General features: G+C 37.2%; 2 protein-coding genes across 39 annotated transcripts in view; one reads left to right on the top strand and one right to left on the bottom strand.

Annotated features, from left to right (window-relative positions):
- Nucleotides 1-284: 284 nt before the first annotated feature.
- On the top strand, nt 285-6,162 carry nme4 (NME/NM23 nucleoside diphosphate kinase 4). The gene is made up of 5 exons (XM_077213700.1): nt 285-508; nt 2,767-2,897; nt 2,995-3,096; nt 3,431-3,543; nt 5,820-6,162. Exons 1-5 carry the CDS (start codon nt 394-396, stop codon nt 5,938-5,940), a joined length of 582 nt encoding a protein of 193 aa, XP_077069815.1. The 5' UTR covers nt 285-393; the 3' UTR covers nt 5,941-6,162.
- Nucleotides 6,163-7,355: 1,193 nt separating this feature from the next.
- nfixb (nuclear factor I/Xb) overlaps nt 7,356-26,379 on the bottom strand; it is a 173,159-nt gene continuing 154,135 nt past the window's right edge. For 11 of the 38 annotated variants that reach the window (XM_077213677.1, XM_077213690.1, XM_077213688.1 and 8 more), the window contains 3 exons: nt 25,754-25,932; nt 19,368-19,459; nt 7,356-13,310 (listed from right to left, as the gene is read on the bottom strand). In XM_077213677.1, the coding sequence (XP_077069792.1) occupies nt 19,388-19,459; nt 25,754-25,932 (251 nt within the window). In that variant the 3' untranslated portion in view covers nt 7,356-13,310; nt 19,368-19,387. Of the gene's footprint in view, nt 13,311-19,367; nt 19,460-23,682; nt 23,831-25,753; nt 25,933-26,379 lie in introns of all 38 variants that reach the window. The other 27 variants (XM_077213678.1, XM_077213691.1, XM_077213672.1 and 24 more) reach the window with 3 other exon arrangements.

The raw sequence follows: 26,379 nt of genomic DNA, 5'->3' as shown, positions 1-26,379 counted from the left end.
TTTCTTTAGAATGAAAATAATTTAAAGAACAAACTGTTAATTCAGTTCCGTTTTTTATTTAGCTGTCTTTTATGGTTAAATGCAAATTTTGTGAGTCTATCTTTCATGGGTCTCCAAACAGGAAATTGTGTCAATTAAGAGGTCGTGTTTGTGCACGTGATAACCGGTAATTACACTGTAATTTGCGGGTCTCTTTTTCCCATGACACACACGCCTCATCTGAACACATATATAGGCTGACTGGTCGCTTGACTTTGACCTGTCAGGTGAATGACCGCGCGCGTGCGTATTATGTGTGTAACGGTCCGGGGGTTAAAAGTATCGGACCGCTCTGAAGTTTCGGAGTTGTAAAAGCGCTGCTCGGTGAAGTTTTGAGAAGGGCTTGATCTGGAAATGAAGATGATGTTTGTGAGATTTGCCCTCGGCGTCCACGGAGCGCGAGCGGCCACACGGAGCTCCACGCGCGCTTTGGGACACGGGCACGCGCGCAGCCTCAGCAGTGATACAGGTCTGTTTACATGGATCTCTCTCTCTGTGTGGAGAACAAACAGGTTTAGTGCAAAAAGTGCTCTTTATGGAGAGGGTTTAGGACAGGAAAAAATGCAAAGTACCATGACTATACCATTTTATTGGACGTTTAGCGTGGAAATAACATATTTATGGATGCGAGCTACACTTAACTAGTAAAGAAGACTGGACTACGATGAGTTTTGTAAATGTTAGTACCTCAGTCAGAGTAATACCATGGTAAACAAACTTAAGTACCGTTGTATTAGATTTGATAACATTGCCATTCCATGGTACTTTTTGTAAGGCTGTTTTTGGAAACATTTAATGGTATCAATCCATTTAAATACTTCGACGTACGTTAACTTACCATGATATGAATGAATATGGTAAAGGTTCACTAGCCTATTATGACATGCTGTTTATTGACCTAAACGAATGTACCACGGTGTAGCCTATAACCATCTGATATCAATACTTATATTGTTACAGCCATTACAAAAATGTATCGAATAATATATTTTAAATCAAAGTTTTATCTAAAGGATAATGTGCTCCGTTTCACTCTGACCTCAGGCGATCAGTGATTGGTTAATTGTGTTATTGCGCCCTCACGTGGGTGAGTGCTGACCACATTAGGAGCTCGTGCAAGTTGTCGTCTCACACTTAATCGATTTAGTTGCACAGGTCAAAATTGCAATGGCTTTCTGTATCACACACTGAAACTGAAATCAAATACACAAACTACACATGAGCATAAAAATACTCGCACCTAAAACTTGAAACTCCAACTGTAATCCACCAAAAAGCACATTATATTTTGCATTGATATCATGGCAATTCCAATTGTTTTGCACTTGTATTACATATATTTCAGTTAAATGAAATAAAGCAGAAAAAAATCAAACTAAATGAAAACAAGAAATGTTGCCTTGGTAATAAACTGAAATAAGTTTGTTGAAGCACTAAAATTATTAAATAGAAATACAGTAATCAACATTTGAAGTGGATCAAAAAAGTTCATCAAAGTTACTAATGTTGACTACTGTGAATACATCTAAATCTTAAAAAGGCCGGTTAGACCTGACTAACTGGTGACCTCCAACTCCCTCTTCACAGTGCATGTGATTGGTCCGCATGGAGGCCAATCAGAGTGTTGTATTGAATGCATCTTGGGTGTGTGTGTGTGTGTGTGTGTGTGTGTGTGTGTGTGTGTGTGTGTGTGTGTGTGTGTGTGTGTGTGTGTGTGTGTGTGTGTGTGTGTGTGTGTGTGTGTGTGTGTGTGTGTGTGTGTGTGTGTGTGTGTGTGTGTGTGTGTGTGTGTGTAACCACCTTAATTTGATCAAGCTTCAGGGAAGGACAGTAAGTGATCACGTGACTGTCAGGTTTGCAGGAACTTTTCTTCATAGAGACTGTTAGTGTTCCTGCAATAAGAGATGGTCAGGCAATACACATCATTTGTCTGATGATATCAGATGAAATATCACTATTAGGATCCCTCCAAATCTTATTTACTTCCACAGCACTTACTTTCAGAAGGACATGTTTTCACATTTATAAGACAAACAAGTAATAAATAACTAAAAATGAAGTGCTAAAATACTCTAAACATTCAAGCCTTTTGTCATTAATCCAAAATGTGTAATTATTACAATGGCCACAAACAGTGTAAAATACATTGACAGTCTGATTTATAAAATGCCAGATTGTCATTATATTAGTGAACAAAATATCAAAGCACTTGACGCTAAATATTTTTTTTTCCACAAAAAGAGGTTTGTTTAAAATAAAAAAGGCTTTGGTATTTAATACAAAGACATCCAGATATTATAAATGTAGTCCAAATTAAAAATGTGCTTGAAAGTAAGAAATTTAGATGTAAACAAGATCAAAATGACCTAAAATCTCAAAAGAAGTGCATCATTTTAAAGTCACAATGAAATCAAAATGGACTAATCTATTTCATTTTAAACAAAATGTTTGCCATTTTTATTATACAGGATTTATCATTGCACATCCCCTCCCCCCTCCCCTAATATTAACCTCCCTTGGGAAAGGCATTGTTTAATAGTGATACTCTTTGGTGTGTCTCACACTTGGGCAGTAGATGGCGGTGTTTGCTTTTTTAACAAATTTACCATTAATCTGAAAAAAAAAATGTGCGTATTCCACTGATCTATATAGAATGTCATTCTATATAGATCAGTGGTGTAGTCGCCATGTAAACATACATTTATTGATATTTCTGAACTGCTTTAGATTTGTCGGGCATTAAAGAAAGGACCTTGGTCGCTGTGAAACCTGATGGCGTTCAGAGGCGTCTGATCGGTGACGTCATCAAGCGCTTTGAGCAGCGAGGATTCCGATTGGTGGGTCTGAAGATGCTGCAGGTGCGAGATTTACACAAGATGTTTATGAGTGTGTGTGTGTGTGTGTGTGTGTGTGTGTGTGAGACATGTTTGTACATCATGTGTCTGTATTTTTCAGGCTTCTGACAAGCTTTTAGCTCAGCATTACGTGTCGCTGCAGAAGAAACCCTTCTACTCCAGCCTGCTGTACTACATGACCTCTGGCCCTGTCGTCGCCATGGTAACGACCAGTTAGGATATATGATATCATACAACTGTAATACTATTTCTGCAGGTTGCAAATAAGAGTGCAAAACCCTAATGCATTTGACAAAATGTGTCCAACCAGAACATACTGTGTGCAATGCAAACATCCAAAAGTAAATTTAACACAAAAATTGATTCAAAATGCAAAATAACATTTTAAATGAAAACTAGATGCCACTCGCCTGATTAAATGTGCAATGAATAACTTAGAAAAAGGTATAGCATACTGTTTGAAACTGTGTTATTCAAACATTACTCGTGTCACACACTATCATAAAGATTGAGGAGTTATCATTGGTTGTTTGCAGGTGTGGGAGGGGCATAATGTGGTGAGGTCATCCCGTATGCTGGTGGGAGACACTGACCCTGCTGAAGCTTCACCTGGAACTATTAGAGGAGATTTCAGCGTTCACATCAGCAGGTACTTACATACGCATTATCAATACTAGTGTACTGCACACTATATTTCATATATATCTTTTCATTTTGTTTGAAGAAAAAAATATTTAAAAATAGATATTCAAACAGTAGTGTACTATATTGTTGCCACATGAGCCCACCACATTTCATGTTGTTAAATTGACCGAGTTACATCTGATCATCAGAAATGGTTGTTTTTGAGTTTAAATTTTTTTTTGCAAAAACTCTTAGTAACATTAAAAAGAATACAAGAAAAATATCTTGTAACAATTTACGAGGTTCCATTTGTTAACATTACAATTAGTTAACATGAACTAACATTTGAAGTTACTTCTGAAGCATCTATTAATGTTTTATTAAAGTGTCCCTATTATGCTATTTTAAAGGTTCCTAATTTAGTTTTGTAGGTCTCTTACAATAGGTTTACACACATCAAAGGTCAAAAACACGTTCATTTTCTCATAATATACATTGCACATCAACTCATTTTTCGTTCGAAGATTCATGCTGCGTCTGAAAAAGCCTACTTCCATTCTTTATAGCATGTTATGTGAGCTGAGGAGTGTCTAAATTTATGGTATTCATAATAAAAGAGTAAGCGAAAAGTACCCGAATGACCAACTACTTCCGGCGAGATTCTGAAGTGAGCATACAATGGATACTTTAGTGTCCCATGTGGCCACAGGAGAGGATTTATGAATGCAGGTGAAACTGATACAAGCACAACTGCCTGTTTATCTAGCAGAGTCTGTGATTGGTCAGATGACCATATCTGAATTTCAGCTTGCGATCTTCCTTAGCATGATACACAGTGATGGGAACAGTAACGATGGCGTCGGTTTAACCGTTTCAATTCGAGCGCAAGTCCTCATCGTTTGGAAAGGGATAATTTAAAGTGGATTTGCTTTCACAGAGTTGAAAACAGCGTCTTCTCGACATGTTGACAACACGAACCAAACTCTTACAGTCTCAGCTTCAACTTAAGTGTTTCATGGTCAAAGTTGACGTTGTTCACGAGCAACCAATGAAGACTAAATGCAAATTTGTTACATTGTTTTGTAGATATGTAACAGGAAGTGAGACTTTTTGCACTCAAAAAAATATGTTGGCTTTAATTAACTTTTTTATTTTTTAACAGGTTCCACATAACTGGGTTACGTTAAACAAACATAATTGGTTCATGTAACTTCAACATCATGGAATTAAGTCATTTTAAGCAAACTGAGCATTTTTAAATGAACACTAAAGCAGTGTTAACGTTAATGAGATAATTAAGTGAATAATTGAGTGTTGATTGAGCATTATTGAAGACACCTGATGTTAACAAGCAGAATCACTGAAGGAGAAAACCAGAATATTTAAGTCACCATTATGGTGATCGGTATTTGTTTTAGTTGGGCTCTTGGACCCTAAAATCATTAACTTAAGATTTTGTTTGGCTGCTGTACATGAGTTATAACAGCCAGATGAACCAATTGAAAATGTGATCTGATGATGTTGGTTGTTTTTTAACAATCATTATTTCACAATCATTTAACCTGAATCACTGAACTCATATAGAACCCAATTTCTGTTTACCTTATGGATTATAGCAGCACTGTCATTGTACAGCATACAATTTTTAGCCTTTTCAATGAAATCCAAATGATCAAATCAATATAAAAAAAGAAACTTCTAAAAAAAAAAAAATTATGTAAGTTAATTAATGCCAACATATAATTTTTTTGAGTGCAGTTATGTAGAATCTGTTGACAAAGTTAAAGCCAAAATATAATTTTTTTGAGTGTGTGGAATTACTGTCGACTCATTTTGGCAGTTCAGAATTGATTTTATTTTTAGGAGACATTAACTTATTTGTCGTGAACTTTGACCTTTGAAACTGCAGAAATTTTATATTCACAAACAGATGTATTATTCATTACATGAAAAGTAATATTCGAAAAAGCATAATAGGGGCACAAACAAAAGTTGTATCTGTTAATGTGAACTAATGGACATGCGGCATGAACGGACATGAACTAACAATGAACGGTAGTTTTACTTTAACAAAGATGAATAAATAATATAAATAATAATATATATTAATATAATAATAATAATATAAATAAATACTGCAACAATTGTGTTGCTCATTGTTAGTTAATGCTTCTTAATGCATTAACTAGCGGGACCTTTTTATAGAATCTCAGCTGTTATTACGTGTTCAAACCCAAAACCTTTTGCATGCATATGAGTGGCACGGTTGCAATGACTTTCATAACTGTAATATTCCTTCAGAAATGTGGTGCATGCCTCTGATTCTGTGGAAGGAGCGGAGCGGGAGATCTCGCTGTGGTTTCATTGCTCAGAGCTCATCGACTGGGAGGGATGCGATCATAAAAACATTTACCACATGTAAGAGGGGCCGACGACTCTGTTCAATTAACTTGTCCGATCACCCTCGGCTGGGACGATTTCAGGTCAATTTACTCAATAGCACATAAATGCTGATTATATGCAGTTTTTGACTGCAAGTGCACAAATGATGTACTATAATTTTACAATTTTTGCATGTAAATAAATTGAAATGTTATATATTATAAAAAAAAAATTCAAAGTAAAAAAAAATCTTTTGGAGAAAATATTTTCGCTTTGATGCACAAGTACTAGTCAAAACAGACCAAGTTTTAATGGCTCATAATTTTGTTACATTTTTAATTGGTTACATTCTGTTACAAGTGACCACACACACACAGTGCTTTAACTAACTTCTCTAAACGATATACTTTAATGCTTTAAAAAAAAAAAAATCAAATAAATGACTACTTGCCTTTTAGCAGATGTTTGTGATCCGAAACACAATCCTTTGGGGGAAATGCATTGAATAATTATTTATAGACTGTTCATTTAACATGAAGAAGGTACAATGAATAAATACTTGTTGTAACTTAAAAATCGTTTGTTTGTGAATATATTTACATATTACATCAGAGCATAATCAATATGTTACTAAACCAGTGATTCTCAACATAGAGACTGACACTGAGACATCTATGTATATTAGTTCTATGTTGAAACAAGTTGAGTGCATCTGCAATAGACATTAGCAGTTGATTTTCACAGCATTTAGTTGTGATAATTTAGGATATGGTATTGCATTTTAAATTATACATTAAAACACACACCAGCACATTCTCACCTCTGAAGGTTATCCCATTTCATCTGGAATTTATATTTTGGTGCTTTTTACAGCCATAGGCCGCACAATGCTGAGAGATTTTCAATGAAGTGTCATTGATTTGTAATGAACGGCTTCATAAAGATGGCGGACATGTCTAAAGCGGTCGGATGTGGCATCTACAGTATGTGTACATTTCTGCGGTTCTCAAACTTTTTGACTCCCCATCTTTTGGCCACACATTGTCCAACAACAGACGAAGACCGCTTGACTTTTCCAGTTGTTTGTGATTTTCTCAATAAGGATTGAAGACTTTTCCCCTTCAATGTCTATCCAATAAACATTTTAGAGCTTGGCATGACTAGAAAATCATCTAAATGTATAAAAACATATGGAGTTACAAAACACTATTCATTTACTTGACCTTTACAGGTCTAGAAATCACACTTAAAATGAGGCAACTTCATATTTTACAATACAGTGGGAACCCTGGTTCTTCAAAGAAAATGAATGTGTTATCTGTGAATGTAAAAATATCTTGATTTTTAGCTTATTTTAATGCTTGTTTTGTCTTATTTTAAATCATGTTGAGGCCCCCTTGGAAGTTCGCTGAGGCTAAACTGGATTTGAAGATGAAAATAACCACACAAGTCGTCTTTACAGTCAAGAACATCCTTTTATTCAATCAGTTAAAGGTGCTGCTCTTTCTTGTTTTTCTTATTATGGAAAAGAAATTGTAATCAACACATGCATTTCACCATGAGCTCTGGAAGTCGTGTGGGACTGAGACGGGCGCCGCTCGAGGAGTTCAAACCAGGACCGAAGCCGCCGCGGGCTCGTGCTACTCTAAACGCTTTCCAATGCCCCGCTCAACAAAAGAGTACAAAAGTAAATACCAAAGAAAGAAAGAAAATGGACGGTCGACAGTACCAGGGAGGGACGATGAGAGCGCAAAACATGTCAGTCGCTATGGCTTTTACTTATTACAGTTATTAATAAATCACAGCCAACGCGGACGCCGTCTTCACGGACTCGGGAAAGTGAAACAATTGCATATTTTGTTTGTGGGAGGAAACAAGTCGTCTTTAAGCCCACATCGGCTTTTGCTGGTGAGTTTTCAAGTTAATTTTATTTTTTTGTGTGGCGTGCGTCACTTTGGTCTAAAGGGTTTGGCTCGTAACGCTGAGCTTCGAAACTGTCGCTTTCCCTGGGCTGAAACCTCTCCGTTTTTAAGGTGCTTTGTCTTGACAGGAACTTTTTTTTTAAATTAAATATCTGGTCACGTACAACCATTCAAAAGGTGCATCATCAATACAGATTCTCAATGCAACATCAATACAAACAGATCATAGCAAATCAAATGAATTTGGTAACAAAAAAAGAAATAAATAGATCAAAAACTCGCCTACTCTACCCCAGCGGTCGGCCTCTATCGTTCTCGCAGCCGATACGCCCATCTGTCCGTCGGACGGCCCACCAGAGCTCACCGGCGTAACTTGTTCACGTACATTAACTGTTCAATGGAGAAGCTGAAGAGATCGGTATGAATACAACGTGAAGCGTACAGACAAGAATAACATGTGAGCTAACTGCATTCTGCTCAGACAACATTTTTTTCTTACTCTTTTTTTTATTATTTTTAAACCCCTCCGTTCAGAGAAAAGGGGCACGAGGAAGGGCGATGGTTTTGCAACTATAGACTACTCCAGTGTCCAAAAGAGGCAGAAGACAAGATTACAGAGGAAGGAAAAGCAAGACAGATAGTTTTTTTTTGTCATTTTTTACAGTTTTCTTAATTATTCAACAATAAAAAGAGGAACTAAGTCACACCGATTTCCTTTAGTACTATATATACTGCTTTGAAGAAGTCGCGGAAGGAGAAATACAGAAGTTTGAAGGAGGGGACTTTTTTGTTTTGTTTTTTTTAATGTTTTTTTGTTCTTTTTTTTTTTAGATGGGCACTCAGGATTACAAGATGGTGTCTGTGAACAAAAGGCACTTTTTAGGGACAACCTTTATGATGCTCTGAGTCTAACACTAGATCACAAAACAAATATTTAGAGTCATTTACACGGAGGGCCAGGAGAGGGCGCTGTGAGTTCGGAGGGGGAGGGGTTCAGTTTCATCTCTCGTTCTGATTGGTCGTCAACGTTGTTTGGGGGTCTATTTGGGTGATGCTTATTAAGAAATATAGATTTTTTTCACTCCCAAATCAAAGTAAATTATATCATACATAAAGCATAAAATAAAGCCATTTTTTAAGGACCATTAAGATGTTTTTGCACTGACTATTTATTTTTTGACAAATTCTTTTTATTCTTTTGATTTTGGAGTGAAATATGACATGTTTTTGTAAGATTCACCAGTTTATCAAAATATAAAAAGTAAACAAATTCAAATCACATCTCCCGTCTCTTCATAGTTTCTAGCTTACAACGGGCATTTTAGTTTATTCCAGCTGCGTTAAAGCCTCTCCCATAAACAGGGAAGATCTTGTCAAAACTTTCAAACGAATTCGAAATTTTCTACATACAAAAAGCCAGCAAATTTCCGGCGGGAAGTTGGTTAAGGACTACGGCGGTTCGGGCGACCCAAAGTATGGAAGTCCTAGAAAACTGGAATGCATAGCGTGAAGACAAAAATACCACATTTTAGCCTGGTAAAAAACGTAAAACCTCTTAGGACGTCGTCATTCCTCGATCGCTTCGGAGAAAAGGTTGGAGGAAAAATGCCTTTTGTCACAACCTTGACCACAACGAACCCCCTCCCCCCTTTAGTAAATATAAAAAGGAAATAGAGTAATGTACGTGTTCCCCCTCCCCCCTAAAGTTTGTCTTGATAACACTTATTTTTTTGTCTTCTTATGTATAATAGAGATTGATCGTACTTTGATCCATAAAAAGCAATTGTTTTATTTAGTGATATATTCTGACGTGTCGCAAAAAACAGCTGCTTCAGCCCTCCTACGTTTTGAGAACAAATCGTTACAAATTAACAATAAAAAAAGCAGAAAAAAAGGAAAGATTACAAAACAAATTCCCAAAACTTACAAAGACCGTTTTTTTCTCTCTCGCTCTCTCTCTCTGCCCTGTAGTTTAGAGTCCCGGACAGCGTGGACTTTACTATAATAGAAGGATTTTCACCTCTACGCTTTCCTGTACACCCTAACAATGAGACAAACACAGTTTCTACCCAAGGCATTGCACATGGCTCAATCAACACACTTTATTTTGCAATAACAAATACTTCCTGTCCAAAACACAAAAGAAATCAAAAGCCGTGCATTTTTTTTCTCCCTACGCTACCAATAACGTTTTAGGCGGAAATCTGATTTCCGCCAGTTTATTTTTTCGCTCTAATTTATTAAGTGCAGAACTGGGTTTCGGGACTGGAACTTCTGATTTCTGATATATGATAACTCATGATCATGTCATACTTCAAAAAATAACTAGACTGCCACTGAGCTTATTAGGCAAATAAGAAAAAAAAATGTATATATAAATATATATGGATATATCCTGTATATATAAAGATGTTTGTAACTAGTGAGCTGACGCTTGTTATTTTTTTTTTCTTCTCATAAAAATTTCACGCTCCTCTATAGCTTATATGCAAGAAAATAACCTGAATTCATGTTTAACAAATTGCATAATGGGAATACAGAGGCACTTCCTTTGATTAGAAAAGAAAAGACCATTGCCATCACGATTCTCGTGTTAGTTTTCTAGCAAAGCGATGACACGGCCGCCGTCCGGCAACAATGCTTCCCTGCAGTGAGATACATGGTCAGGCAGTCCAGTTATTTAGTGAGGTTGTCCATTACAGCTGCGTTGAAAGCAAAAACTTTGTTTTATCAGCGGATGAAGCTACTGTAATTCAGCCTAAAGGTTTCCATTTGTAGTCAACCTGTGCGTGCAACAGTGCGCGTATGCGCATACTTTTATGACAGCCATGCCGAAACGTTACCCAAAAGTGAATGGTAAAACGCGGTGCCTAATAAAAGCGGACCCCGAGCGGCCCACCTCCCTCTGAGCACGGCTATGATATGTCACACATTCTTTTGCTCCGCAGCGAGGCCGCGTGTTCTTGGAACACGGACGTCTGGGAGTGTAAACAGGTACGTAAACAAAACACAGAAGTGGGCGTGTCTCTAGGGTCGTCTTTATTAGTGCTAATGAACTGGGGACTTTTATTATGCCTTGCTTGACTAGAATTAGAACTCTAATTAAGAGCTTTATATTTTGAAACAAACTATTAAAAACTTATATTTCAGACATATGGCTTTAATTAAAAAATTGAGTTTGAAATAAAAAGAATGCAATGAGTATCGCAAATTTTGTTTTGTTTTTTAAACAAACGATTTTAAAATTGTAGCTCGGTCAACATTGCTGTAAAGGTGCCGTCCCATTTACAGTTGTTCGGCGAAAGTTCGCGGACGAAATGCCATCGTTTAAATAGGAATCTACGCAATATCTCATGTAGGAGATTTTACTTTAAATTTTATAACAATTTAATACCTCTATTTCAGACATATGGCTTTAATAAAAAAAGGAAAAAAAGAATGTAATGATTATCTCTGATATTCAAATGGCTGTGAAGTAACGGACACCAGAGTTGCCAAGTCAGCGGGAATTGGGTTTGACACAGCATAAATATAATTTATGCTTGTATTGAAATACTTTATATTCTACCAAACGATAAAGCTATGCTAGATGTTAAGGTTCGTGAAGGGCCACTGGTAGGGAGCCTTTGAGGGTTTTTTTTTTTTTTTTAATCACTACAATTTTTCACTACGATCGATCACTGCTTTTCAATTTGCCTAACAGTGACTGTGAAATGTGGATTTTACATATGGGGGGTGACATATTTTGTTTTGTTTGATTGGCCATTGGGCTACTTTTGGGCTGTTTTGATTGGCCATTGGGCTACTGTTGGGCTGTTTTTGACTGGCCATTAGGATACTGTGTGGCTGTTTTTGATTGGCCATTGGGTTAATATTGGGCTGTTTTTGATTGGCCATTGGGCTAGTGTTGTGCTATTTCTGATTGGCCATTGGGCTAGTGTTGTGGTGTTTTTGATTGGCCATTGGGTTATTGTTGGGCTGTTTTTGATTGGCCATTGGGCTAGTGTTGTGCTATTTCTGATTGGCCATTGGGCTACTGTTGGGCTGTTTTTGATTGGCCATTGGTTTACTGTTGGGCTGTTTTTGATTGGCGATTGGGCTAGTGTTGTGCTGTTTTTGATTGGGCATTGGGTTATTGTTGGGCTGTTTTTGATTGGCCATTGGGCTAGTGTTGTGCTATTTCTGATTGGCCATTGGGCTAGTGTTGTGCTATTTCTGATTGGCCATTGGGCTACTGTTGGGCTGTTTTTGTGATGAAGACCTGGCAACCCTGGCGGTCACTTTTACAGTTGCTCTACGTAATTTCAATGACGAAATACCATTATTTATAAGGAATTTCATGTAAGTTAAAAAAATCTATAAAATTAGAGTTAATTTTTAAAAATCAATTTAAAACTTTAATTCATACATGTGGCTTTAATAATAAAAAGGATTTGAATTTAAAAGAATAAAAGAATGCAATGATTATCTCTGACAGATTTCGCCTCAAGTTCAAGTTGACGACAACAAATCCGCTGCATTGACCAGCAAATTCTGTACTTTGTACAGTCAATAGTGTAGCGATGCACAATGGACCTTTTTCGCCCGCGAAATTTTGCAAAAGTGACAGCGCCTAAAGTATGTTTGTGTGTGTGGGTTGGCATTTTTCGTCCTATAGGAGTACTAACCAAAATCTGGTGCTGTCTAGTTGGCACTAAGGGCCTGAATTGGACGTTTGTTTCATTAAAATGCTTCTGTTTGAGGCCTGAAAACGAGGACTTCCTCTGAGATGCGTCTCTGGGTAGCTGTAGTGTGAGGGGTTTGTTTTCTCCGCAATAAAATGTGCAAATAATGTCCGCCGTCTATCGCATTTTCAATAGTGCACATCAAACTAGTGTTCTTCGCATATTTGTAGTGCAATACTTATGCTGTTCATAATTAGTTTAGTATTAATTGACCGAAACAGAAAAAAATACGTTTCTACTGCATGCCTTTTAGTTAAAAAAATGCTGCAAAACGTCTTATGATGTGAACTGACTTTTAGCTTCGCCTGTATGCTAAAACGTCAGCATGTTTAAGTGTTTAGAAAACAAAAAACTGAAGTTTAATTAGTAAAGATCTTCGATTTAGTTGTGTCTGAATCTTCACCACTGAAACTGTTGACAATCCCAGCCATTGTACACTACATCCTTGTTTCTGTCTCAGTTCATCAGGTACTTCCTCTATGTTGCCGTTGTTTTCTGACGGTTCTTGCGAGATGCTGTGTGTGTGTCAGTCCGTCACCTCCTGCTGTGATCTGAACGTCTGTAACGGAGGTGGAGGAGCGGGCATGAAGGGCGTCTGACGGTTGGCAAATACAGGGTCGAACGTTTCCCAATCATATTCTGCTCACGTTTCTTAGGGTGCATTTCAGGTCGGAGGGGATTTTCAAACAGGATTTTTTTTTTTTCATTAAACTTCCAAATTGTGTCGACAGGTTGCAGGCAGGACCTCGTCAAAGGAACCATGACTGTAAAAACACAAAAAAGCACTGTTAGTGTTCAATCTGAAAATACACCACCTCAGTGACAATATTATATTATTATTATTAAATAATTTGTGCAGAAAGAATTGGTCTTCTTTTCGATCCAATAACCACAACTATCAAGGCCAATGTTGCTCATGTAGAAATCTTTAACCATTATAGGTTACATTATGCATCTGCTAATGAGTATTTAATTTTATAAGCATTATATTTGAAAGCCTTAAATTAAATTAACATTTAAAAATAAACATAACATAGGACTAAACTAACATTTCTCACATATCCGTTTTTGTTTATCAGTCATTAACAATTACAGAACAGAAGTTTATTTTGTTTCAGATAACCATAATAAACGTAACAAACCTATTATAATTTCATAATTTGTTTAGAATGTTTTTAATAAATGTAATAAAATATAAATAATACTATGTATGGTATGCCACGTATACCATACATAGTATAACCTATTGTAAAATGTTTACATTTACTAAATGTATTTTATTTTTAAAAGTAGTTTCAAAGTTAGTGTGAAAATAATCCATACTGTATGTACTGAAATCACAAACTAAAAAAAAATACTATAAATGTGATAAATATTTTTGTGTTACAATCAACATTTTTGATGCTTGAATTTAAAAGTATGGAAAATTAAGATCGATCAACCCACGAATATTGGTGCGTTCAAGTCCTCCTGGGAAGTTCGTATTTACGAGTTGGGAAGTCGTGCTTACGAAGTCACTTTTGTTGGATCAGGATGACGGTGTACTTTCTCTTAATTAATTACACAAAAATACAGCAAGGTTTTATAAACCTACTTCTAGAAAACAAAGTTTTTTATGTTTTTCATTAATTTATGAAGTGTTACATTTTATATTGTTATATTACAATGCTATTATATTTTGTGCACACAATTATCTTATTTTGTTTTAAAAGCCTGACAATGTCACTTCTAAATAAGTATAAATATTGTGGTATTCCACCACGTTTCTCACGGAAACGCCCTAAACTTTTAAAGATCATGGTTTAAAGAAAGTCCCGAGCTTCCCACTCTTATTTGTGACTTTGTGGCGGCGTTCATATGCGTTTAACTCGTAAATACAATCTTTCCAAAATGACTTAATGAAGCATAAATCCTTGATTGTGTGAAGACTGCAGTTACTAAGGACACCAGTAGAGGTCAGGCTTGACTCTCAGAGCGTTCAGTCTGTCCTGCTCATCGTACGGGCCTTTACGCCACAGTTTGACCTGAACTAAACCGGCAAACTCCCTTCTGGGAATGTCATGTCAAGAGAGCTCTGACGCATCTCTACATACCAACACATTGACTTTATTAACATCAACAGACATTCTGTTAATGCATCTCAGGAGTTCAGCTCATAAAGTTCAAATATCACACTGATAACACCAATGGACAGACATTCTTACACAGAGAAATATTTAGACAAAGTTTATAGTGCGTTCTCGTTATCTTGGAATCACTCTTTCCCAGTAAAAATACTTTACGACTTGTCAAACTTTTAATTTCAATTAGGAAACTCATTTAACCTTTACAGTTTTGTGGAAAAAAAAAAACTAAAACAAATCAAAATGGCAGCAGAATCACATTTGTTAGATTAAACACTCCCATAGAGGAAGGACAGTCCTTTACTACTGTGATTAAAGTTGTCATGAAAGTTTATGTCCTTAATATTCAATTTATAATATACAAGTAAATAATTCTTTAATATTAATGAACATTAATATTAATAAAAAAAATATACAATTCTAAATGTCATATATTTATAAGTAAAACTATAATATACAAATATTTTATATAAAATATGCTTAATTAAATACTAATGTATATATATATATGTATATCTGTATGTATGTGTTTGTGTGTGTATATACATATATACATTATAAATATATATATATATATATATATATATGAAAAAAATATTTATATTTTCTAAATGTATTACTCATATCAGTTTGATTTCTAAAGGATCATGTGACACTGAAGACTGGAGTAATGATGCTGAAAATTCAGCTTTGATCACAGGAATAATTTACATTTTACAATGTATTACAATAGAAAAAACATGAAAAAAAAAAGTTGAATTATTCCCAACTTTTGAGTATAACTTATATATGTGTGTCAGATATACAGTGCTGGTCAGAACTATTTGACCCTTGGTAAATATGATCAATGATGGCAAACACTTAATATGGGTTTGGTTCATACAGGTATAAAAAAGTACCCCATTTGTAAAATGAAATACTCTGCTGTATCTTTAATGCTGTGGGCCTAATTTTCTGCCAGAGGTCCTGGACTTCTTGTTCACTTCTTGTTCATGGCGTCATGGATTCGATCAAATACCAACAGATAAAAAAATCTAAACCTGACAGCCTCTGTAGAAATCTTATAACGGGCCGTGTTCGGATCTTGCATCAGGACAATGATCCAAAAATAAACATCAAAATCAAAACAAAAATGGGTCACTGAGAACAAAACCAAGGCTCAAGCATCTGCCATGACCGTCCCAGTCCCCTAAACTGAACCCTATAGAAGATGAGTGTGCTGAACTGAAGAGAAGAAGCACTGACATGAACTTGTGAATCTGCAGGATCTGGAGAGATTCTGTATGGAGGAATGATCTCTGATCTCGTCAGTTGTTCTTCAAACTCATCAGACATTATAGAGAAAACTCAGAGCTGTAATCTTGGCAAAAGGAGGTTGCAAAAAGTATTTAATAAAAGGGGGAAAATAATTGTTCCCAACATGTTTTAGAGAAAAACATTTATTTCATAATGTGAAATAAATGTTTCAATTCAATTCAATTCCCCACTTTCAATGAAAGGTTAGATTTTTGCATATTTTTTAAATAAAATATCAAAAGGATAAACAATGCATATTTATTTTTTACAGCCATCTTTGATCATATTTACCAAGGGGGCAAATAATTCTGACCAGCACTGTATATTATATTCTTAAACTCTGTGCCCAAACGACATTCAATATATCTAAAATATATTTATGATCATTTTGTATAATATAGTGCTGTCAAATCGATGAATCGCAATTAATCATATCTAACATAAAAGTTTGTTTACATAATGTGTGTAATATATATATATATTAATCGATTTGACAGCACTAATTATATTATTTATAAATAAAATTATATACAAATACATATTTGAACTAATAAAATAATTATAATAGCGCTGATATAATACTGTTCTCCAATCCCCTCAAGAGCTCTTGTTCAGATATTTATTGAAACACCCTTGCGTTGACTAGTCAGAATGTGCTTGAGTGTTTATCATGTGACAGTGACGCAGTCGGCTCACGCTGTTTATCACGCCTGGCTCCATCAGTGTGAAGAGAGATGGAGAAGGAGTGATGGAGAAGGAGAGATGCAGCGCAGGATTACAGCGAGAGCTCAGATCAGCATTACAATGAGAGAGAGAGAGAGAATGAGAGAGAGAGAGAGAGAGTGATTGGCTTTAACAAAACTCTCTAGAAGTCAAATCCTGGAAACACTTTGGCTGAGAGGGTCTGGGTGGAGGGGGGCGGGTAACTTTTGTTCTGGGTGACTCTTGCAGGTCATGCAAACACCCCCGGCACGTCCCGTCTATTCCCCCCTGCGCGCCGCTCGCCCCGGGCTAAAGCCCAACAGCCACTCGGGCCAAGTGACTCTTCCCCTCTAAGCTGTACTCCCCCCTCTCGCAATCCCATCTTCCCCCTGTAATCCTTGGCAGTGACCAGCTCTACCCCAACACACACACACACACCTCTCAAGTTCAACTGCCTGTGACATCATGTCTCGTTGCTTCGGGCAACCAGACAGTTGGGACGTGACTTTTCAGTTTAGGGGCCGTGCTTAAACTTTGCCTCTTTCCTTCGGGCCCGACTCACATTCCCGCAGTTCTTTCCTTGTTCCTTTGGATAGGAAAGGAGAGAACTTCCCCATACGGAGATGTATGGACATACAGTGGGCCCAAAAGGTTTTCAAACACTTAAAAGGCATAGGTTTGAATGGCACTACATGAGATGATCTGTCTGTATCTGTGCGTCTGAAACGCTACAGGATCTTTTCTCTTCAATCACGTCACTTTTCTTTGTCAGAGTCTTTTGACAAAACGAGAGGTTTGCTGATTTTTCTTGGATATGTGAAGTCGGTTCACTCAGGTGAAGAAAATCACATCGACTATGAACATGATACACTAACATTAAGCTTATATCCCCTAAAACAAAAACTCTAGTTCTTTTGATTTATCATTGAAAACATCACAAAGTACTTTCGGTGGAATATTTTGTTTGAAAAGTGTTCTTTTGCTGTTTCTTCAAAATACATGCCACTTGCTTTGATTCTGTCAACAAACATTTTAAAGTTTACCTTAACTGCTGAAATACCCTTTAGGCCACTTTGAAAGTTCACCGAATCCTTCAAGAAACATTTCTTTGTAGTAAATTACACGCAATTATAATTATTAATGTACTTTCTCAATGCACATTTACTTAAAAATTAAAAAATTAAAACAAAATAAATTTTATTATTTCGACATTTTATCTCTGTCTTATAGCTGTTATCAATGTTTGTATTACATTGAATTACAAATTAATAATAAATGTATTATTTCACTATTCTCTCACTGCCTCTTTATCTTTTATCATTATGTGCATTACATTTAATATTTTATTATTGCACTATATATTCATTTCTTTACTTGGATTGTATTGATATATATATATATATATATATATATATATATATATATATATATATATATATATATATATATATGTGTGTGTGTGTGTGTGTGCAAATAATGAATCTTCGCAAAGCGTTTACTTATAATAACCAGCTATTTTCATTGTCACAGTCATTGTCTACATTACATTTAATCATTTTATATAAATGAATAATTGCACCCAGAAAAGTGCAAGAATATTAATAATATTTATAATTATAATTATATATATATATATCTTTGCAAAACATTTACTTATAATACCCAGCTATGCTATTTTGCCACTAAAGTTGTTTAGGTCTTAAAGGACAAAAGGAAAGTGGTTCCTCTACCCTTTCAAATTTAGGGTGGACACACTAGAAAATGTGCAAAATCGGACAAAGCGAAGACACAGCCAAGAAGTCACGGCGGGAGAGAAGAAAAAAATCACCAGCAGAGGGTGATAGCGAGTTGAGAAACGAGTTAGAGAAGGTTAAAAAAACACTGAGAATTGAGGAAAGGTTAGGCAGAAAGAGAGGGAAATGAATGGTCAAATCCATAGAGGCCGTCCAGCAGAGGGAGGAGGTGAGAGCGGGCGAGTTAGCGACTTCAGATGGTCACCATGTGTTGAGGAGCAGGGAGCTGGCCCGGGGCGGGTGTGGTTTACACATTAATGAGTAAAGTGTACTGGGTGATGGAGGAGGCGCAGTGTGGTGGCCGCACATTCGCAACGCTCAAATCAACTACAGCGCGCCGATCAGCTTGAGTTATGGCAGGCCTGCTCCAGATGGGCCCGTCACCACATAGCAGAGAGCATCATGGGAAAGGAGAGGAGGAGCAGGCTAACATGCTAAGAAAGAGGATTTTATTTATTTATTTTATTTTACCAGGAAGGTCCCATTGAGATACAATATCTCTTCTACCAGGGAGTCCTGGTCAAGATAGGCAGCACAAACAAAAATACAAAGTAATATGACACTACATAACTACCAAACCAGAGTACCCATATCTGAGAAGCAATATTAATCCTAATCAACTGTTAAAACATTTACACCGTTCTATAAAAACAGACTTTAAAAGGGTTTAAATTAAGCTAAAGATGGTAAATATTTCATATATGATATACCCTGAAGTTCATTCCATACATAAGGAGCGTAATTAGAAAAGGCTGATCTACCTAACTCTGAATGGAAATTTGGAATCTTAAATAAAAGTTTGACTGTTGATCTAGTATTATAAATACTAGTACAGTAAGTCAATGAACTAGATATATATAAACGCTCGAACACAAGAAATAAGCTTTGTTTTGATTATAACCATCACCTGCGTTTGCTGGGGTATGTTCAGAAAGTTGTTGTCCCGTGATCCGATGCTGACAAACCTGTTGGGAGCTGTGGAGCCTGGCGTGGAGTATGCTGAGAAAGAAAGAGAGAAGAAGAGAGACAGAAAATATAAATAAAAAACAAAAAGATTTCAGAAAATCATCAGAAAAGCACGACATTTAGCATTTTCATGAATCATCCTATACAATATTAAATCGTTGAAGATCAATATTAAGTTGAAGATCAATCGATTAAAATGGAATCTGCAAGTTTGAAGTCATTATCAAATTTAGGGCAGTTTGGGGTTTCAGATTTATTTGATGAACTCCGAGTAACCGTTCATCAAATATGGAGGTCTAAAACAAGAACAAAATCAAAGACAAAGAGCCATGTTTGTTCTACAGGTTGCTGTTAGCGCTTTCATTAGCAAACATTCAAAAAGATATGAAATGCTGCTATGTTCATTAAAAAATAATAATTATTATTTCAATTAGATACCATTTGTTTAATGAGAGGCATCATTTAATACACAAGTTTATGGAGGTTACATGTTAAGCTAAGCACTAAATGATTAGGATTTACCTTGCTAAAAGAAACCGAATCATTTTTAATCAGTGTAACTACTAACTTTGCCACAAGAGGCCATGTGTATTTTTCGATTACTAAAGGGGTTTTAGGCCATTCGTTTTGTATATTTACCCTTAACAATCCCCCTTAATCGTGGTAAACTTATTGTAATGCATGACCACTATATGCCTAATGCTTTAACACAAGTAAATAACCGTTCTATATATTTGTAAGCAGGTGTGGTAAGTGCATTCTGGAGAATCAGCAACATATAAACACATAAAAAGACAACACACACAAACAACATAAAAAAAAAACAATGGAGCCCCAAAAAATACAAAAATGAAACGGAAGGAATAATAAGAAACATGAAAGAAAAGAGGAAAAGAAATGCAAGCGCTCCGTCCAGTGCCCCGTCTGTGGTGAGTGAACATTTTTTGTCTGATTCTCCACCCCGATACACCACCTCCTTTCTGAACGGCCTAAATTTGGTTTGAGTACGGGACAAACTGACCTTTAGACAAGCACTGGAGCTCAACTATCACATTTCCACAAGCCAAAAGCTAACCAGCAATGTAAATGTAACCAAAACAAACTCAAATCAAACCAACGTAAAATTACAAAGCATGGGTTCCCTCACAATAGATTCAAACTGGATGTTGCTTTTTGGAGTGTAAAGCCTCAACACACTGACCAGCACAAACCAACCTGGACCAAAATGAATATTCAAGATGGTCTAAGCTGGTCTTTTTGTTTTTTAGCTGAGTGGATACACACTCTTCTATGTTGTTTTGATTTATATGCCAGCACTGTCCAATAATCAAAGGCTGCATTACACAAGTAATGTGTGTCAGCACAAGTAATAGTCAGCGACAATTGTTTGGACGGAAATGCATAAAAACATTTTTTAGTCCACTTTTTACTGCCCTAAATTTGCACCTTTCAGTATGAAGGCCTTAGGGGGACATTGAAAGGGAAAAATATGAGATGGGAGAAAAAACTATATTTAAGCGTTTTTGCATTCTCTAGTAAAATAATTGCTTTCCCCCAAAGAAACTTTGCATTTGCTTGCAAAAGCACTGAATTATAGTTTTTCCTCCCAGTACATATTATTTTCATCACAAAATGGAGCAAATGCAAAGAGTCTCAGGAGGACACTAGAGTTTTGCCAGAGAACACAAAGATTTTTGAAAGTGAACAAAGTTTCTAAGAAGAAAACACAAAGCTTTAACGAGCATTTGCAAAGTTTCTCAGGGGAATGCAAACGTTTTTTTGAGAGAATGCAGTTTTTTGCGGGAGAGTTTTGTGATCGAACGAAAAGTTTCTCAGGGGAACGAAAACATTTTGCGAGAGAACGCAGTTGTTTGGGGGAAGAGTTTTGTGATCGAATGAAAAGTTTCAAAGGGGAAAGCAAACGTTTTGTGAGAGAATGCAGTTTTCTGGGGGAGAGTTTTGTGATCGAACGAAAAGTTTCTCAGGGGAACGAAAACATTTTGCAAGAGAACAGTTTTTTGGGGGAGAGTTTTGTGATCGAACCAAAAGTTTCTCAGGGGAACGAACGTTTTTGGAGAGAATGCAGTTTTTTGGGGGAGAGTTTTGTGATCGAACGAAAAGTTTCTCAGGGGAACGAAAACATTTTGCAAGAGAACAGTTTTTTGGGGGAGAGTTTTGTGATCGAACGAAAAGTTTCTCAGGGGAACAAATGTTTTTGGAGAGAACGCAGTTTTTTGGGGGAGAGTTTTGTGATCAAACGAAAAGTTTGTCAGGGGAACGCAAACGTTTAGCGAGAGAACGAAAAGTTTCAAAGGGGAAAGCAAACGTTTTGTGAGAGAATGCAGTTTTTTGGGGAAGAGTTTTGTGATCGAACGAAAAGTTTGTCAGGGAAACGCAAACGTTTTGTGAGAGAACTGTTTTTTGGGGGAGAGTTTTGAGATCAAACGAAAAGTTTCTCAGGAGAACGGAAACATTTTGCCAGGGATAGCAGTTTTTTGGGGGAGAGTTTAGTAATCGAACGAAAAGTTTCTAAGGGGAACGAAAACATTTAGCCAGAGAACGCAGTTTCTCGGGGGAGAGTTTTGTGATCGAACGAAAAGTTTTGCAGGGGAAAGGCACGCAAACGTTTTGAGAGAGAACAGTTTCTTGGGGGAGAGTTCTGTCATCGAACAAAGTGTTTCTCAGGGGAACGCAAACGTTTTGCAAGAGAAAAGTGTCTCGGGGGAGAGTTTTGTGATCGAACGAAAAGTTTCTCAGGGGAACGAAAACATTTTGCGAGAGAACCCAGTTTTTTGGGGGAGAGTTTTGTGATCGAACGAAAAGTTTCTCAGGGGAACGAAAACATTTTGCGAGAGAACCCAGTTTTTTGGGGGAGAGTTTTGTGATCGAACGAAAAGTTTCAAAGGGGAACACAAACGTTTTGCGAGAGAACAGTTTCTCAGGGGAGAGTTTTGTGATCGAACGAAAAGTTTCTCAGGGGAACGCAAACGTTTTGTGAGAGAATGCAGTTCCTCGGGGGAGAGTTTTGTGATCAAACAAAAAGTTTCTCAGGGGAACGGCACGCAAACGTTTTGTGAGAGAAGGCAGTTTTTTGGAGGAGAGTTTTGTGATCGAACGAAAAGTTTCTCAGGGGAACGGCACGCAAACGTTTTGTGAGGGAACAGTTTTTTGGGGGAGAGTTCTGTGATCGAACGAAGTGTTTCTCAGGGGAACGCAAACGTTTTGCAAGAGAACAGTTTCTCGGGTGAGAGTTTTGTGATGAACTAAAAGTTTCTCAGGGGAACGCAAACGTTTTGCAAGAGAACAGTTTTTTGTGGGAGAGTTTTGTGATCAAACAAAAAGTTTCTCAGGGGAACGCAAACATTTTGAGAGAGAATGCAGTTTTTTGGGGAAGAGTTCTGTGATCAAACGAAAAGTTTCTGAGGGGAACGCAAAGTTTTGCGAGAGAATGCAGTTTTTTGGGGAAGAGTTTTGTGATCGAATGAAAAGTTTTAAAGGGGAAAGCAATTGTTTTGCGAGAGAATGCAGTTTTTTGGGGGAGAGTTTTGTGATCGAACGAAAGTTTCTCAGGGGAACGGCACGCAAATGTTTTGTGAGAGAACGCAGTTTTTTGGGGGAGAGTTCTGTGATCGAACAAAAAGTTTCTCTGGGGACCACAAACGTTTTGTGAGAGAACAGTTTCTCGGCAGAGAGTTTTGTGATTGAACGAAAAGTTTTTCAGGGGAACACAAAGTTTTGCGAGAGAAGGCATTTTCTAAAAGGAGAGTTTTGTGATCGAATGCAAAGTTTATCAGGGCAAATGCTCGTAAAAGTTTTGTGAGAGAACGCAAGTTTTTAGAGTGAATGCAAAAGTTTGCAACCATTGAAATATATTTTTACTCGCAACAAATTTTTCTCATTCATTATTCTCTTTATGGGCTCTCAGGGGCCACTACTTACTACTACTTTAGTAACATTTTGATGGGTTAAACCACTAAAAACCACTAAAATTGCTGCCTGAAAATTAGGATGCATAAAAAAAGGCCTGCGAAAATTGAATTGGTTTCATTCAGATTGAAAAAAATAAAATAAAAGTAGTAAGGACTAGTTCTGACCCAACAGTTAGTGCTATCACGATAGTTACGAATAATGGGCAGTAGATGTTAACTCAAGAAACACAAACTAGATGGCAAAAATCGGCCAAGCTCTGACCAGACGACTGGCTTTCTCCCAGCCTTCGAGGGGTTTGGTGGAATGGGGGGGGTCGGGTCACTTACACGGAGATGTGGGTGAGGTGAGTCCGCCATCGGGGGGCGTGCTGCTGGGTTTAGAGTCTGGCATTGGGAGGGGCACTGGACGCGCCACAGGGGGGGGTGGAGGCAGCAAGAAGGAGCCCGGCATTTTGCTCTGGCCGCTCCCGTTCGGCTGCAGACGACACAAACAGGGTGAGGAGTACGGACACGCCCGACACCCCACAAATGGAAAAAACAACTCGGACTCGCTTAAAAAAAAATAAAGAAAAAGAATGGCGGGTGGCTGGAAGTGGAAAGTGCTGAGAGGGAAACAACCAAAAGGATGGTGAATGTCTGTTTGCTTTTGTTTATGAAAGGGTGTGTTTGTGTGCGTGTTTGTGTGTCGACTTCACCACTGGCATAGACAGGAGCAGTGGAGGAGCTGGAAAAAAAACAAAAATGGAGGACTTTAGGTAGAAGGTGAGGAAGAAGAAGAAATGGGCGCACGAATGGTGAGGTGAGCTTTGGTCCATGGAATGATTCCAAATCAAAATCTGGGCGCAAAAAATAAAAAATAAAAGCCACATTCAAAACGCTGAAAATGGCAGAAGCAGAACTAAGGAGGGATGCGCTACACTGTAATGCGCAGAGGTCGTCAGCTGTTGCGCAGATGGGTTTTAACGAGGAATTGGACAGAGAAGGAGAGATTAACTCAAGATTGTCTAGACAAGCACAAGATGCATCACAGTGACCGATTAGTCGGTCTCAAAGACAAGGAACACACACTTTTGTTTCCATCGCAGTTTGCAGTTACTGTGTATATAGTAAAAAAGTACATAAGTTATATACATTTGTGCATTATTTAAAAAAGTTTTTGGATGCAAACTTCAATCTTAGCTGGTATGTTAATTGCGTCAGATGTCTCAGGGCTCCAGACTGCGACTAAATGGTCGCAATATTAATTTGCGAGTGATATTTTTGCCGAGATCGCCACTGGTGACAACATAAACTTACATGTTATGGTTAAAAAATGTATGCCTTTTTACCTGCATGTTCTGTGATCCATCACATCTTTTGTTGTGTTGTCGTAATAAAATGAGACGATGCGCAGTAAATTGAAGTGGAAAATAACCTTGAGTGAGCGCCAAAATACGCAAGGGGACAGCGAGGATCAGCTTTCCTCATAGAAGTGATGCTGACATTATATAATGTCTGTGACTCTGGTTCATATTCTGTGTAAAGAACGATTCTTTGTGACTGTATGTAGTTCTCAAGTTGGAAAAACAATTCAGTTCCTACTTTAAGTGAATCTTAGTTCCCAGGACATCCACAAGATGGATGAAAATGCTGATGCTGTAAAGGAGGGCAGACGTGACAACACATGACAAAATTACAATAGGTTTATTCTTTTGCGGCACTTAAAAAAAAATAATTTGGCGCCTATTTTTTTCCCTTATGGGAGCCAAAGGGTCCTTAATTGATTTTTTTTTTTGTCTGGAGCCCTGTGTCTTCAAAAGCTCAGTTTAACCAACATTACTTAAAATGCTTGATAACGTTAGTTTCACAGAGAAAAAAAAAATACATTCAATATCAATTAATGAGGCAAGTAATTTTGCTTAATATGAAAACTAAGTTCTGTTTCATCAACATTTGGTTTGGCAGGATGAAATGTCTTATCAATAAACAATTGCATACTGCACATTATATTTTCTATATTTCCAAATATTTTAAGAAACAGTATGTGAAACAATATGCAGTAAGCAATGATAAATGTTTTATACAGTGGATTGTGACAATGGCTGCGTTTAAAATGGAGTATTAGAATAAAGTGTCCTAAAAGATCAAGTTGAACACATTGCATTGTGGGATAGAGTATTGCATGCGTTCTTCTCTCTTGTATAATGTATACTGGGTATTTTATGCGAACAGAAAATTTGCATACGGTTCACTCACAGTATACATGCTGCAAAAATAGTATGAGTAGTATGATACTGTAGGACGGCAATCCCAATATTCACTATTAAACCAGTGTGTGTTTATTCAGAGAACAGCTGCATAATGAGTTAAATTCAGACGTTCACACCAACATTTCCTTTGTGAGGTCATTTCCTCTTACCTGACCGCTAGCCTGTCCTGATCCGTCGGCGCACACAAACTGCACAAACTCCTTAAGCGGGTCCTGTCCCGGGTGGTGGTGGTATCGGATGGTGGGATGGGTGAAATACGGGCTGGACTGCTGGATGATGGATGGCGAGGGGAAGTGCAAGGAAGAAGCTGAGGCACGGGGACTTCCTGCTGACAGACACACACACAAAGAGAGAGGTTAGTGACAGATATTATACAAGTACAGTAGTATATTAATAATGAGTCCAAGCAAGACTGACACACAAGGATACAACAGATGACATGAGATGAAAGTGATGGAAAGCAGTTCAGGAAAAATGGTGTGTGTGTGTGTTTACTAGAATTTGGTGACAAACTGTTCCCAGAACAGAGCCAAATCAGACAAAACTTCCCTTAGGATCCCAGGCGATGTCTTGATAGGTAAAAATGATTCAGAAATATATAAATATATATGATACGTATATCACTATATAATCCCATTGTTAAATCCCCAAATGCTTAAAGGTTTCTCCCAGTTGGGTTAATCTTTTATTCTTTAGACATCAGTTAGCTTTATATAAAAACAATCAACATGAAATAAATGTATGTAAATGTGTGTGTGTGCGTGTATGTGTGTAT

Source organism: Siphateles boraxobius, unplaced genomic scaffold (genome assembly GCF_051911475.1).
Source record: "Siphateles boraxobius isolate OS27281-9 unplaced genomic scaffold, OSU_SipBor_1 66, whole genome shotgun sequence".
In the NCBI taxonomy this organism is placed as follows: domain Eukaryota; kingdom Metazoa; phylum Chordata; class Actinopteri; order Cypriniformes; family Leuciscidae; genus Siphateles; species Siphateles boraxobius.
This window is presented reverse-complemented; position numbering and strand designations above follow the sequence as displayed.